The following is a 14,139-nucleotide window of genomic DNA, read 5'->3' on the forward strand; positions in this document are numbered from 1 at the left end:
AGAGTGGCCTTTTTAAAATTTTTATTGAGTTAATGATAGGTTACAATCTTGTGAAATTTAAGAGTGGTCTTCTTGATAGTGGTGGGGTGAATGGACTCCATCCAGAGCTCTCTGCCTTTCTCAGGCCTTTCTGGAGTTTCAGCTCATTATTTCTCCCTGTCCTCGCCACCCCTGGTTATATACAGTGCTTAGTGAAAAACTCTCCGTGACTTCCGTGTTCTTATTCCTCTTCAAGTGAGTCGTCTTCAAAAAACCAGCCTTGAGGCCATAGCCTCAAAGCAGCACTGCCAGTGTACAGGTGGGTTTCCATATATCCGAGCCAACTGGATCAGCTGCCAGGAATGGACTCAAGCGAGTGGAACGTGAATCTAGGTGATTACAATTTTATACCACTATAACCAGTGTTGGTGTGTGGCCAAGTCATGAGACTGGGAGGGCCAGGGTGGGGGAATGTCTATTGCCATATTTTTGAAGTTTATGGGAGTACACAATCACCAGCTATTTACTGAGCATCTCTTAACGTTTATTAAGCTGTGGGGATAAAACAAAAGCAGAATATATTAAGCATTGCCAATCATGTAGTGCCATCCAGCATTGCTTACATCAGTGTTGGAAGGAAAAAAATAATCAGAATCTGCCTATCAACTCAGTTACAAGACACATGATTTGAAAAGCGTAAATGTAAAAATATCAGTTGAACGTCCATTGACACAAAGCAAGTTTCTTTACGTTGGGCAGCACTAATTTTGCGTACTTATTAAGGGTAGCGCTTTACACACTTTATTCCTCAAAAATCCTCATAACCCCTGACTAGGGTATCTTCAGAAGCAAAATCAGTGTTGTCTTGCTCTTGGTCCCACATCTAGTTATGCAGCAGAACCAAGTTCTGAAAACCTTATTTCCACGCTTCCTCCCCTCAACCCTCCCCCCCCCCCCCCAATCAACCTAGTCCCAGTCTGGATTTGAACTTAATCTAGTGCTAACCAAGTTTGGAACAAAAGGATCTTCCCTATAGAACTGAATCTAGTTACTCCAATTAAAAAGGAAACAGTAAAGTGGTTGACTTCACGGTTGGAAGGCCATGCAGCGCTGACCCTTTGAGAAGCATCACCTGGGCAGCTTTGCTATGGCTACGCCAATCAGCCAGCGCCGCACAGGAGGCGAGAGCGCAGACGGAGCCACGCCGGCGCCAAGGTGCCTCCGCTCCAGGTCGCCCGCCCGCCGCGGCGGAAGCACGTCCCCGCCCCGGTTCGCCCTCAGGCCGCGGGGTCCGGCGCCCGCGGGCGGTTGCCTCCGCAGTGCCGGGAGGCGGCCCCGGCGAGGCCATGCACCGGGTGCCGGAGTTTTACTCGCGGAGGAAGCGGCTGGACGGCCAGGCCGCGATGCGGCGGGATGTAAGTGCCGCCTCGGCCGCCCCCACGCCGGCGGCCGGTGACGGCCGGCCCGCCGCCCCCTCCCGGCCCGCGGCGCCCGAGACGGCTGGGTGGCGGGGCCGGGCCGCCCGGACTCCTTCCGCCGCGGCCCCGCCCTCCTCCACGGGCGGGTTGCCGCCTGAGCCCCGGGGCGAGCGGTACTCAAAGAGCTACGGGCATATTTGCCTGCAAAAGCAGAACTATGAACGTGTACCCGGGAAACGGTCAGAATTGAATTCTGGCTCCCTACGCGGATATTTAGATAGTTATGAAAGTCCCACCTCGCCACCTCTAATTGGTTGGTTGCAATATAAATAGCCCTACTGGGGACGACGCCGTCCTGCTGTGGGTGGGATCCCCTGGTGGCGGGGCGGGGGAATGCTGGTGGGTTGTAGCCGCCGCTCGGTGAAAAGGGTAAACTTTTTCTTTGCGGACGTCCTCTGAAGGGCGGGCTCCGTGTTAAACAGGCTCCTCCTATTAGGGGGTGTCTGACGCCTCTAGAAGGTTGAGGCTGCTCTGGGCGTCAGTTTATTGTGGTCTGAGTCCCAATTAATCGCTAAATTGCTATGATGAGCCCTGAGCTAGTGCGGGCTAAGTGAAGTTTTCTTCCTTCTCTTTCTCCCTTCCATTATTCCTTTCTACTGAAACTACACCTAAAAGCAATTAAGAAAAGGATAAAATCCTAGCTTCAGATTAAGAAAAGAGAACACTTTAAGATCCTACATCTTCATTGAATAGAGTTAAAGGGCGACTAGTGGGAATTATTATTGAAAGTTCATTGTGACATGTGGATTCCAAATTGAACTTTTAATTATTTTTGCTGCAATCATTTCATTTTACAGCAATTGGGATTACGATTAGGGATGTGGTACTGGAAAGATGAAACCAGAAGTCTTGAATTCAGAAGGTAAATTTTAACAAAACTTTATTATAGCGTTTATAAAATTTACATGTGCTTGGGGTAAAAAAAATAATTCAAGCAATACAGTAGAGTATAGAGAATAAAAGAAATATCTGCTGAAATCCTACCACGGGAGATAACTAGATGACGAGCAGCTTTCCAGATAGCACTTTCTGGTAACATTTGGTGTTACAAGCGTTCTCCCTGTCTGTGTCACATTCAGCGAGTGTGATGTTTCAGGAGCTGCTCTGTGGCACATCTATCTGAGAGGAAAAACTGAAATCACTGCTCTGGAGAGGACAGATTATTCAGAAATACTGAAATAAATATTCTACGAAACACAAACTTTAGATTTTGACTCTAATATAACATTTAGACTTTATCTATGTTTAATTGATGTTAAATGTCATTATATTTATAATGGAACTATAAATTTCACGTGCTTAGCCAACTGCATTCCTGACCTCCAGCCCCATTTGTCCCACAGCCTGAAAGACGTATCCGTGTGAATCTGTCACAGCAACCTCAAACACATCACCTGTTTTGCCTCTTTTATCCTGTATATGAGTGAAGGGCAATCCCAGCCATCAGTTAACCACCCAAGCCAGACACTTGGGAGTCAACCTAAGCACCTACCTCTCCCTCCACCTTCACATCCAGGTACCACATCTTGTCAATTCCATCCAAACATCCTGTCACTTCCGTCTCTTAATTATTTTTCAGTCCTGCACCCTTCTCTCTATTCTTACCAACACAGACTTAGTTCTGACTCTCACAGTTTCTTACCTGTATAACTATCTGTAATCCTCCTACAACCAGCTAATTGGTCCCCTGCCTTTTTTTGAGCAGCTTTCCGGATTATCACTTTCTAATAACATTTATCAGCTACTTCCTGTGTACCAGACACTGTGATAGTCAGTTTACCAACCCTTTGAAACACCTGCATGTTAATCCAGTTTTACAGATGAACAAACTGATGTCAAAGTGTTAAGCTGTTTGAGGAAAACTAAGTGACTTGGCCAAATCACACAGCTCAAAGGTGTTTAAGATGATTTAAATCTAGGACTGTTTGGCTCCAGGCCCACATTCTTAACCACTTTATAAAATTGCCTTTTTGAGTTATAGAAATAGAGTTTTACGTTAATGGGAACATATTACACCTGCTGCAATAGATGGTAAATTTTACAAGGTAAAATTATTAGATTAGAAAAAACTAATTTTAATCTCCATTGAGAAAATGCTGACTCTATTAAAAGTGTATAGCTAAACTAACAATACAAGACACTGTCTACTGTACACCTATTATGACCTGAATATTTGCATATTTTTCTGATTTTTGCAACAGCCATGGAAGGTGAGTGTTAATATCCCCATTTTATAGGTGAAGAAACAAGGTCAGGGAGATTAAGCAATTGAGCCAAAGTCACACAGCCAGTAAGTAGCAGAACTGACATTTTGAACCAAGATTTGTCTGACACCAAGGCCCTTTCTGCCACATACTCTGTCTCCCTCGACTACACTGTAAGCCCCTCAGTGGCAGGAACCGTCTTACTCATCTGCATGTCCCTGGAGCTATCTACAGAACTTCACAAAGCAGGCACTTACCAGATGTTTATTGAACCTGTTCAATAGAACTAGATTCAAGCAGAGGAAGACAAGAGGCAGGGGACCAATTAGCTAGTTGTAGGAAGATTAGAGATAGTTATGCAGGTAAGAAACTGTGAGAGTCAGAACTAAGTCCACGTTGGTAGGAATAGAGAGAAGGGTACAGGACTGAAAAATAGTTAAGAGATGGAATTGACAAGATGTGGTACCTGGATGTGAAGGTGGAGGGAGAGGTAGGTGCTTAGGTTGACTCCCAAGTGTCTGGCTTGGCTGGGATTGCCCTTCACTCGTATACAGAATAAAAGAGGCAAAACTGGTGATGTGTTTGAGGTTGCTGTGACAGATTCACACGGATACGTCTTTCAGGCTGTGGGACAAATGGGGCTGGAGGTCAGGAATGCAGTTGGCTAAGCACGTGAAATTTATAGTTCCATTATAAATATAATGACATTTAACATCAATTAAACATAGATAAAGTCTAAATGTTATATTAGAGTCAAAATCTAAAGTTTGTGTTTCGTAGAATATTTATTTCAGTATTTCTGAATAATCTGTCCTCTCCAGAGGAGTGATTTCAGTTTTTGCTCTCAGATAGATGTGCCACAGAGCAGCTCCTGAAACATCACACTCGCTGAATGTGACACAGACAGGGAGAAGGACAGCAAGATAGCTTTGGGATTAGACAGAAAGATAATCATGGGAGTCAAAGTACATGTTAAAGCACAAGAAAATGCAGTTATAAATTTTAAGTGCCAACGTTTTCTTTTCTCAGTCTTCATGTATGTATTTAAAGGCCATCTCAATCCTCTCTTCATATCATGAAAATTGGACCACACTTTTTACTTATTGACCTTATTTGTAAATGAAGTTAGTTTGTAGTATTTTTCAAACTAATTTTCAGTGCTAATCTGATAATAACCCACCCCACGTGGCACTATTTCCTGTATGAGCCTACTGATAAATTCACAAGTAGTTTCACACTGACTTTCTTATTCATAAAATAGTCATATTCATAAACTAAAATTTCTTTTGGTTTGTTAGCAAATTATTCTTTTAAAAATGGCTTGATTTTATTTCCACTAATTTTGGAGAATATATGTGAGATGGTATGATTTAAAAGGTAGAATGTATGACATTGTTGAGCAAAAATAGCCAGATATAAAATTGTAAATACTATATGATTCCGTTTATATAAAAATTTAAAATAAGAGGCAAAACAGAACTGTGATGATAGAGGTCAGAATAGTGGTTACCTTTGGGGCGTTATTAACTCACAGCGGATGGGAAAAGGCACAAGAGAACCTTCGCAGGTGCTGGAAATGGCCTATGTATTGATCTGGGTGGTGGTTACATGGGTATATATATAGTAAAAAATCCATCCAGCTGTCCACTTAAGACTTATGCACTTTACTTCACATAAGTTATTCCTCAATTTAAAAAGTAAAAGAAAAGCAAACCCAAACTCCAGACAGTGTACACAAATTGCGGGCAGTTAGGAGAGATGGGGAAAGGAATACCATGAAGAATAGACGGGGAGCAGGCTTTTTATGGTGAAGCTGCTTTGTGTCTAAGCAAGTCTGTGGGAGACCCCTGAGTACCAGGATCACCTTGGGAGTCCAGCTGCTTGGGACAGTGCCAGGAAGAGCAAAGCAGACCTTTGTAGGTTTTAGGACAGACGTAGTGTTTGCATTTGATGGAAATATTGGTACTGATTCCCCTTTAAAGTCTAAGCATATCCTATCACAAATTAAAATGCAGGTTTGAAGTCAGAGAGGACTCGTGGGCTGGAACATGTTCTTTTTTTTAGAGACAGTACTGCAGAGACTCATGTCACCCCCGTTCATGGTGATGAGACAGCGCAGAGGCAGAGGAGGTTGGGAGAAGACAGTGGTGGGATGGGAGCTGCGGAGACAGAAGGCCTGTGGAGTCACTGCTCTTGTACCTAGTTCTGTTCGGAATCGCTCCACAGACCTTTACTGAGCATACATGATGGGATTGCGTCTGTGCTCCAGAAAACCTCCTTCCACGGTGGCATGGAGGGGCAAGATTAGAACTGGGGAGACAAGACCGTTATGCAGCAATCCCAGGGAGGGGTGACTAGGACCCAGGTGAAGGCTGGCGGGAGGGTGGAGAATCAAAGACTCATTCTAGAGGCAGCTGGAGGTAAAAGGCCTCATGTGCAGGAGGAAGTAGCTGGTAAGACCAACTGTAAGACAAAGGGAGGAGGCAAGAATGTCTGGGTCAGAGTGCATGATGATATTGTCCATTGAGATAAGGAAGGTGGGAGAGCTGGTACGTTTGTGGAGCGGGTGAAAGGTAACATGTTTACATTTTTAGACTTGGAGAATTTGACGTACCTGCCTGTGAGACCCTCAGGTCAAGAGTTCAGTAAGCAGGAGTTTGGCCCTCACGAGAGAGGCCGGTGCACAATTAGAGTAGGAAGTGAAATGATTGAGGCCAGGAGCTTAGGAAATACCTACTTTAAAGAATTATGAAAAAAATTTTTTAAATTATTTAAAAAATCAGAAAATATGAGTAAGCAAAAACAGGAAAACTTTATAATGAGATAATAGAAAATATATCTGTTGGTCTCTACCTCCTGTTCCTGGCACAGAGCTCCTAAAACCCTTGCAATTTCCTAAGTGATAGGAGCAGTAGGAGCATTTCTTGTTCTAGGTGAGGTGACTCTTAGTGGGCTCCTGGATGGCTTCTGGATGGGGGCTGGTCCCCAGAAAGATCAAGCCAGGGTGAGAAGCTTGGAATTTTCAGCCCTACCCCCATCCTCCAGAGACAGGAGAGGGGCTGGAAATGGAGGTAATAACTGACCGTGCCTCCGTGAGGAAGCCGCCATAAAACCCCAGTAGTACAGGAGTTCAGAGAGCTTCCAGGTTGGGGAACACGTCCACACCAGGAGGTTGACACACCCCGACCCCACAGGGAAAGAAGCTCCTGCACTCGGGACCCTCCCAGACCTTGCCCTGTGTATCTCTTCATCTGGCTGTTCATCTGTGTCCTTTATCATGTCCTTTAATAAACTGGTAAACATAAGTATGTGTTTCCCTGAGTGCTGTGAGCAGCTCTAGCCAGAGGGGGTCATTGGAATCTCTGATCTGTAGCTGGGCCGTCAGAAGCAAGGCTGAGACTGGGCTTGCCACTGGCATCTGAAGTGGGTTGGCGGGGGGAGGTGGTCTTGTGGGACTGAGTTCTCAACCTGTGGAATCTGATGCTCTTTCTGGGTAGATCATGTCAGAATTTAGTTGAGTTCTCGAACAACATGTTGGTATCCAAGAATTGCTTGTTGGTGTGGGGAAAACTGTCTGCACATTTGGTGACCAGAAGTGTCAGAAATGAAGTGTTTTATGTGAGCAGCAAAGGAGACTCCCAGGGAAGAGAGCCAGGGGAGAACTGGGTTTTTCCCCTACTCAGGAAGGAAAAGGGGCCGGCCTGGTGACACAGCGGTTAAGTTCGCACGTTCCGCTTCTTGTCGGCCCCAGGTGCAGACATGGCACTGCTTGGCACACCGTGCTGTGGCAGGCGTCCCACATATAAGGTAGAGGAAGGTGGACACGGATGTTAGCTCAGGGCCAGTCTTCCTCAGTAAAAAAAGAGGAGGACTGGTAGTAGTTAGCTCAGGGCTAATCTTCCTCCAAAAAAAAAAAAAGGAAGAAAAGAAAATAGCATATGATCAATATTTGGGGCCGGCCTGGTGGTGCAGCAGTTAAGTTCGAATGTTCCGCTTCTCGGTGGCCGGGGGTTCGCAGGTTCGGATCCCGGGTGCAGACATGACACCACTTGTCAAGCCATGCTGTGGTAGGTGTCCCACATATGAAGTAGAGGAAGATGGGCACAGATGTTAGCTCAGGGCCAGGCTCCCTCAGGAAAAAGGAGGAGGACTAGCAGCAGTTAGCTCAAGCCTAATCTTCCTAAAAAAAAGGAAGGAAAAATCCTGAGTTTTTCCTTTATACCTGCCCAGCAAGAGTAACTGTTAGTATGTTAACATCTTATTAAATAGCTTCCCAAATCTTCTTCTATATGTGTGTATACCTACACACACATTTTAAAATTTACTACATTCTGGATTTCCATTTCTTTTTTCTCATCACAAACTTGTACATATGTACTGAAAAACAAATACATAAATGTGCAAAGTAGAAAGTGAAGATTCTACCACACTTCTACCCCCAAAGACCACCAGTGCACCAATGTTAAGGCTTACCACCTTATTTTTATTTTTTTGTGTTCACCGTACTGGTTACGTTTATTTTACAGCCTGTGGCCAATAATTCCAATATCTGAAATCGGCACGTTTGATTTTGTTGCCATTTTTTTTTCTTACAGCATTATTTTTTAAATGTTTATAAATATAAACGTTTTAAACTTTTTATTTATTTTTAAAGATTTTGTTTTTCTCCCAAAGCCCCCTGGTACATAGTTGTGTATTTTCAGTTGTGGGTCCTTCCAGTTGCGGCATGTAGGATCCCGCCTCAGCATGGCTTGATGAGCAGTGCCATGTCCCTGTCCAGGATTTGAACCAGCAAAGCCCTGGGCTGCCAAAGCAGAGCGCGTGAACTTAACCACTCAGCCACGGGGCTGGCCCCCTAAACTTTTTATACTAGAAGATTTCAAACATAGACAAAAGTAGGGAGAATGGTATAATGAACCCCAGTGTACCCATAAAACTGCATCAACAACCACCAAATTAAGGTCAGCTTCATACCATGTACCCCCATCTATTCCTCCCCTTGATTATTTTGAAGCAAATCCCAGGAATCATATCATTTCATCTATAAATGTTTCAGTATGTATCTCAAAAAAATAAATACTCTCTTAAAAAATGTAACTAAATTACTATTTACACACCTAAAAATATAAATGATAGTTTCTTAACATCATCACGTATTCAGTTTTATTCAGATATCTCCTATTGTCTAATATTTTTTAAGTTGTTCCTATCAGGATACAGGTAATTTCCGTACATTACAATTGGTCTGATATGTCTCTTAGTCAGTGTGCATGTCTTAAGGTTTTTTGTTTGTTTGTTTGTTTTTGAGGAAGATTAGCCCTGGGCTAACTGCTACCAGTCCTCCTCTTTTTTTTTTTTTTTTTTTTTTTGCTGAGGAAGACTGGCCCTGAGTTAACATTTGTGCCCATCTTCCTCTACTTTATATGTGGGACGCCTACCACAGACAGCATGGTATGCCAAGTGGTACCATGTCTGCACCGGGGATCCGAACCGGCGAACCCTGGGCTGCCAAAGCAGAACGTGTGCACTTAACCGCTGCGCCACCAGCCAGCCCCTTAAGGTTTTGATAGGTATCTTCACATGGCTCTCAGGAATAGCGGACAGGCAAAGAAAGAGGAGCTACCCAAAGAGAAAGAGTGATTAGACAGGTCAGAGGAAAAACCTGGAAAAACCCTGAGACACAAAGCCTTCCGAGTCAAAAGAACGTTTTCTAAGAAATGGGATTGGAGGGGCTGGCCCCATGGCCGAGGGGTTAAGTTCACGTGCTCTGCTTGGCGGGCCCAGGGTTTCACCAGTGCTGATCCTGGGCGTCGACTTAGCACTGCTCATCAGGCCATGCTGAGGCGGCATCCCACATGCCACAACTAGAAGGACCCAAAACTAAAATATACAACCATGTACTGGAGGGCTTTGGGTAGAAGAAGGAGAAATAAAATCTTTAAAAAGGAAAAAAAGAAAAAGAAATGGGATTGGAGTAGGGAGTGGTCAGAGCTCAGGGTGGAGCAGATACTGAGAAGAAGCCTTGGATTGATTTAACAAGTTAGGGATCGCAGGGGACCTAGATGAGGAGCAGTTTCAGGAGGGCAGTAGGATGGAAATCAGATAATAGCAGTTTGAGTGAATCTGAGATAAATAGGAGAAACTAGCAGAGAGGGTACTCTTATCAGGAAGTTTACCAGTGAAGAAGGAAAGAGAGAGGGTAGCCTTTAGGAGATCCGGTGCCAAGGGAAGGGGATTTTTTTTTTCCTCCCCAAAGCTCCCCAGTACACAGTTGTATATATTTTTTTAGTTGTGGGTCCTTCTAGTTGTGGCATGTGGGACGCCGCCTCAACATGGCCTGATGAGCAGTGCCGTGTCCACACCCCGGATCCAAACTGGCAAAACCCCAGGCGGCTGAAGCGGAGAGCGCGAACTTAACCACTTGGCCACGGAGCCGACCCCTGGTTTGTTTTAATGGTAGGAACATCTCAAGTTTGTTTGTCTTGGGAGAAAAAAGAGATGGATTGGAAGGAAGGAGGATGGGAATGGGATCAAGAGCACAGATTAGCTTGGAAAGATAGAAGCAGCTTTTCCACTGACTGTGGTGGGAAGGAAGTAATACAGACGGGAAAGCTTGGGAATTGGAAGCTGTGCTGCTCTCCTTACTGAAAATAGGCCAGACCCTTCCAGGCTGCTACTGGGAGGAGAATCTTTTGGTAGCAGTGCTGTTGACCCTAACTCTTTCCCCTGAGACTGCTGCTGTCCTTGGGGTTCACTCATCAGTAACTGCAACCACTGCCACACTGGGCTGGGGCCAGGGCTGAGGAAAACCACATTCACCCAAGTACCCTGACCCAGTACCCAAATTGGGCCATTTCCTGAAGCCCAGGGGACAAGGGAGCCAGGGAAGTCTTCCCAGGGGACGTGATATCCAAGCCAAGACCTGAGGAGGAGTAGGAGTTGAGAAGGCAAAGGGAGATTAGGTTGGGGAGGAGGAGAGAGCATTCTAGGCAGAAGGAACAGCATGTGTAAAGGCCCAGACCTGAGAGGGCATGGGATGTATTTGAGACTGCGGGCAGTTCCATAGGTTGGGTATAGAGTTACAGGCGGGTATTAAGAGATTGATTAGAACCACGTGCATGATAAATAGTTTGGAAGGAGGCAAGACTGAAGGCAGGGAGATCAAGGAAGAAACAATTGCAGAAATTCAGTTGACAAATGATGGTGGCTAAATTTAGGATGGTGGCATGGGAGAGAGAGAGGTAGGCAAATTCAAGATATATTAAAGAATTAAGTGATTAGTGGGCAGAGAAGGCTGAGGGTGATGGAGGAATCAAGGATGACACCATTTTCTGGCCTGGACACCTGGTGGATCTTGGTACCCATTTGCTGAGATGGGGGAAACAGGAGTAGGAAATACAGGTTAAAGAGGAATGAGCTCAGTTTGGGACATACTGAGTTTCAGGTGTCTGTAGGATGCCTAAGCGAAGGTGTCCAATAGGCAGATGTATCCGTTTATAAGGCTACAGAAGGATCTGAACCTTAAATATAAATTTATGAGTTATCAGTGTTAGTGAAGTAGATGAAATTACTCAGAGAAAGTGAGAAGAGTAAGCAGGTGGAATCCTGAGAAAGGCCCTCATTTAAGGAGCATGCCCAGGAAAAGAAGCTTTTGAAGGAGACTAAGAAAGAGCAGCTACAGATGAGGGGTGGGGAAGGGAGTTTGGAGTGTCGTGAATCCAGATAATCTGCTTTGCAAAGCAACAGCTTGACCTCAGGGCTGATCAAGGTCTATCCCATCAATTTAACACCCTGGCAATCTCTTGCAGGGTGCTGATCTCCCTCCACAAAGGGTAGGCCACCTTTTACACCCACTAGCCAACCAGAGTTCACAGACTTCTGGGTATTCTCAAGTTCAGGTGGAGAGAAGACAATTGCTTTCCTCTCCCCTGCCTTGCAGTTCCTGGCATCTTTCGTGGATGAATGACACTGGAAATCTTCCCCTTCAGAGAAGACCTAGCTCCCTATTCACAGGCAGGTCTTACCTTAGTTGTATAGATTATACTCTGGGAAAGATAGCTGTGTCAGAATACAGCAGGACACCTGCAACCTCCATGCAAGATATGGACACACAGCGACTGGCGGGGAAGGGGTGGTCATTATTTCTTAACAGGCAGTTAAGGAAGAGACAATGGAGAGTGGTTTGGAGGGAGACCTGGGTTCAAATCCTAGCTCTGCCACTTACTAGGTGGTCATCATTTGTCAAGTTACTTAACCTCACTATCAGTTCCCTTACCAATAAAATGAAATAATAATGCCTCATGAGGAATAAATGAGGGTGTTGCATAATTCATCAGCATGCATGCTTGTTTCTCTATCTGTCAGAGAATACCTTTGTTCACAGGCCACATCTGGGTTGGCCCATGAAGCATGCCACTCTACACTTTACACAGTGTCAGAAGTCCTATACCTTCTTGTTTCAAGTGCCCCTACTCCCAGCTGGGAGAGAACCAGCAGCCTGTAGAAATCTTTGCCAAGGCCATTGACTCCCCTGAGAACATACAGCCGAGGAAACGCTACATCTCCAGAAGCCCCAAACTTCTCTTGTTTTTCATCATGGCCTAAGAGAAGACTCTGATAACCACCGAAGAGCTCTGACTTGTGTGGAAGTCAAAGTGGTCCAGCCCTCTGCATTATAGTGACGGGTTCTAGAGGGAAAATATGATTTTTTTTTCTTATTTATTTCAGGGCAAAGAGAAACAACATAATCATGTTGTGATATTAGGAAGGCACATAAACGAAATGTGGTCTGTGAAAGGACCAGATTCTAAGTGGGTTGCCAGATTGAGGGGGAGACTGGAGACTGCAGGAAGGTACACGACCAGCTCAGACTGTGGTTTGGGAGCCGATCCCAGGTGTAATTCAAAGGACAGTTTTCAGTTATTACTAGTGATGCTTCTTACTGATTCCAAATGCACTTGAGCGTAGGCTGCCTTTAGAGCTATGGCAAGTCAGTGGGAAAGAGAACCCATCTCAAAAATTGAGCTAGAGGATGACTTCAGTCAAGTGAAAAGCCACTCAGACAAGTGTGGAGTAGGGAAGGCATGACCAAAGGTCAGAGAATAAGGATTAGAGGTTTAGCAGTAAATGCCAGACCATTGGCTAAGGGCAGGCACTGCCTGCCACAAGTTTCAAACACTGGGGTGTGGATCAGACTCTCTGAGCCTTAGTTCTCCATCAGCAAAATGACAGCCATGTACTAGATGATCTTTTAGGTGTTCTCTAACCCCAAAATTCTATCATCTTATGATTTTATAATTCCAAGTTCATTGAATTAGTTCATAGACCTGATCTACAAGATAGTCTCAAATATATCCTTTCAAATTTCTTATTTTAAGTTTCTCTCAGCTGAAATCATTTCAAGCAAACTAATTAGGCAAGGAACTTTGAGTTATAGGGTTAGGACTGGGAAAAGAGTAGGAGACGGCAATTTCGTTTGACGTTAATTGAGATTGGGTGTTTCTGTCTTCTCTTGTCTTCTAGAGAAGAGAAACCCTGGGGAGGGCTGGTGAAGTGAGAGTTCTCTAGCCAATGGCTTGTAAGTGGCCAAAACACTGTGATGATCCAAGGAAAAACGTGGAAACAACTTTGTAATCTTGTTTAGGATGATTATATTAAGGAAAGAGGTACTAGTCTGCACACTGACGTCTAGCAAGCAGAATGAACTTCAAAGAGCCATTAGAAAATGTCTGACTCTTTGGGACGTTTGAGTATTTTGTTAAGGGCTATGAATGGAATAGAACAACATAGTATTTCTTCCTGTATCTCTCTATCAAATTCCTTTTTTAGTTATGCAGGTAGTAAATTGATACATTCTTGTTATTAAAAAAAATAATACAGAGGTATACGGATGTGGAAGATAGATTTCTTCCTTACCATCCCAGGTCTCTGCCCCATGACTTGACTAGAGATAGTCAAGGCCTTTAGAAGAGTTCACAGCAGTGACAACTGAGATGCCTGCTCTGGAGGCAGGATTGCCTGGTGGGGAGGCACATGGCTCTGTGGCTGGAGAAGCTGGGCCCCAATCCTGGCTTTGGCACTTGCTAAGTATCTTGGTCAAGTTACTTAATCTCTTTATAAGCTTTGACTTTTCTTATATGCAAAAATTGCAATAATGGTAATATTTTCCTCATAGAGTTGCTGTAAGGATCGAATGAGATGGTGCTTAAAAGTAATCAAAAAATCAGTAAATAAAAAAATCCTTCCAAACCGATCATGAGCTTTCTGTTTCTTGTGAAGTTACTGCAACCTTACCAGCTGGAACTGTTTTGTCTGGGGTAGTATTCTGCAGGCTACTGATACATAGAGGCTGAATATAAAGTCTGAAATGTTAATCTTTTTTCTAGATGATTGTTTTATCTGTAAATGCGTGAGTTGAGTACCACTGTACCTCAAATTCGCTTCAAGCTCCACTCGTAGTATATGCTTATCCTAAGATT

At 44.4% G+C, this 14,139-nt stretch overlaps 1 protein-coding gene across 6 annotated transcripts in view; it reads left to right on the top strand.

The window, feature by feature from the left end:
- Window positions 1-1,142: 1,142 nt before the first annotated feature.
- PPP1R36 (protein phosphatase 1 regulatory subunit 36) overlaps window positions 1,143-14,139 on the top strand; it is a 38,766-nt gene continuing 25,769 nt past the window's right edge. The window contains exons 1-2 of one of the 6 annotated variants that reach the window (XM_070592974.1): window positions 1,143-1,394; window positions 2,255-2,319. In XM_070592974.1, the coding sequence (XP_070449075.1) occupies window positions 1,326-1,394; window positions 2,255-2,319 (134 nt within the window). In that variant the 5' untranslated portion in view covers window positions 1,143-1,325. The other 5 variants (XM_070592971.1, XM_070592970.1, XM_070592972.1 and 2 more) reach the window with 5 other exon arrangements.

The sequence above is a fragment of the Equus przewalskii genome, chromosome 25 (genome assembly GCF_037783145.1).
Source record: "Equus przewalskii isolate Varuska chromosome 25, EquPr2, whole genome shotgun sequence".
In the NCBI taxonomy this organism is placed as follows: domain Eukaryota; kingdom Metazoa; phylum Chordata; class Mammalia; order Perissodactyla; family Equidae; genus Equus; species Equus przewalskii.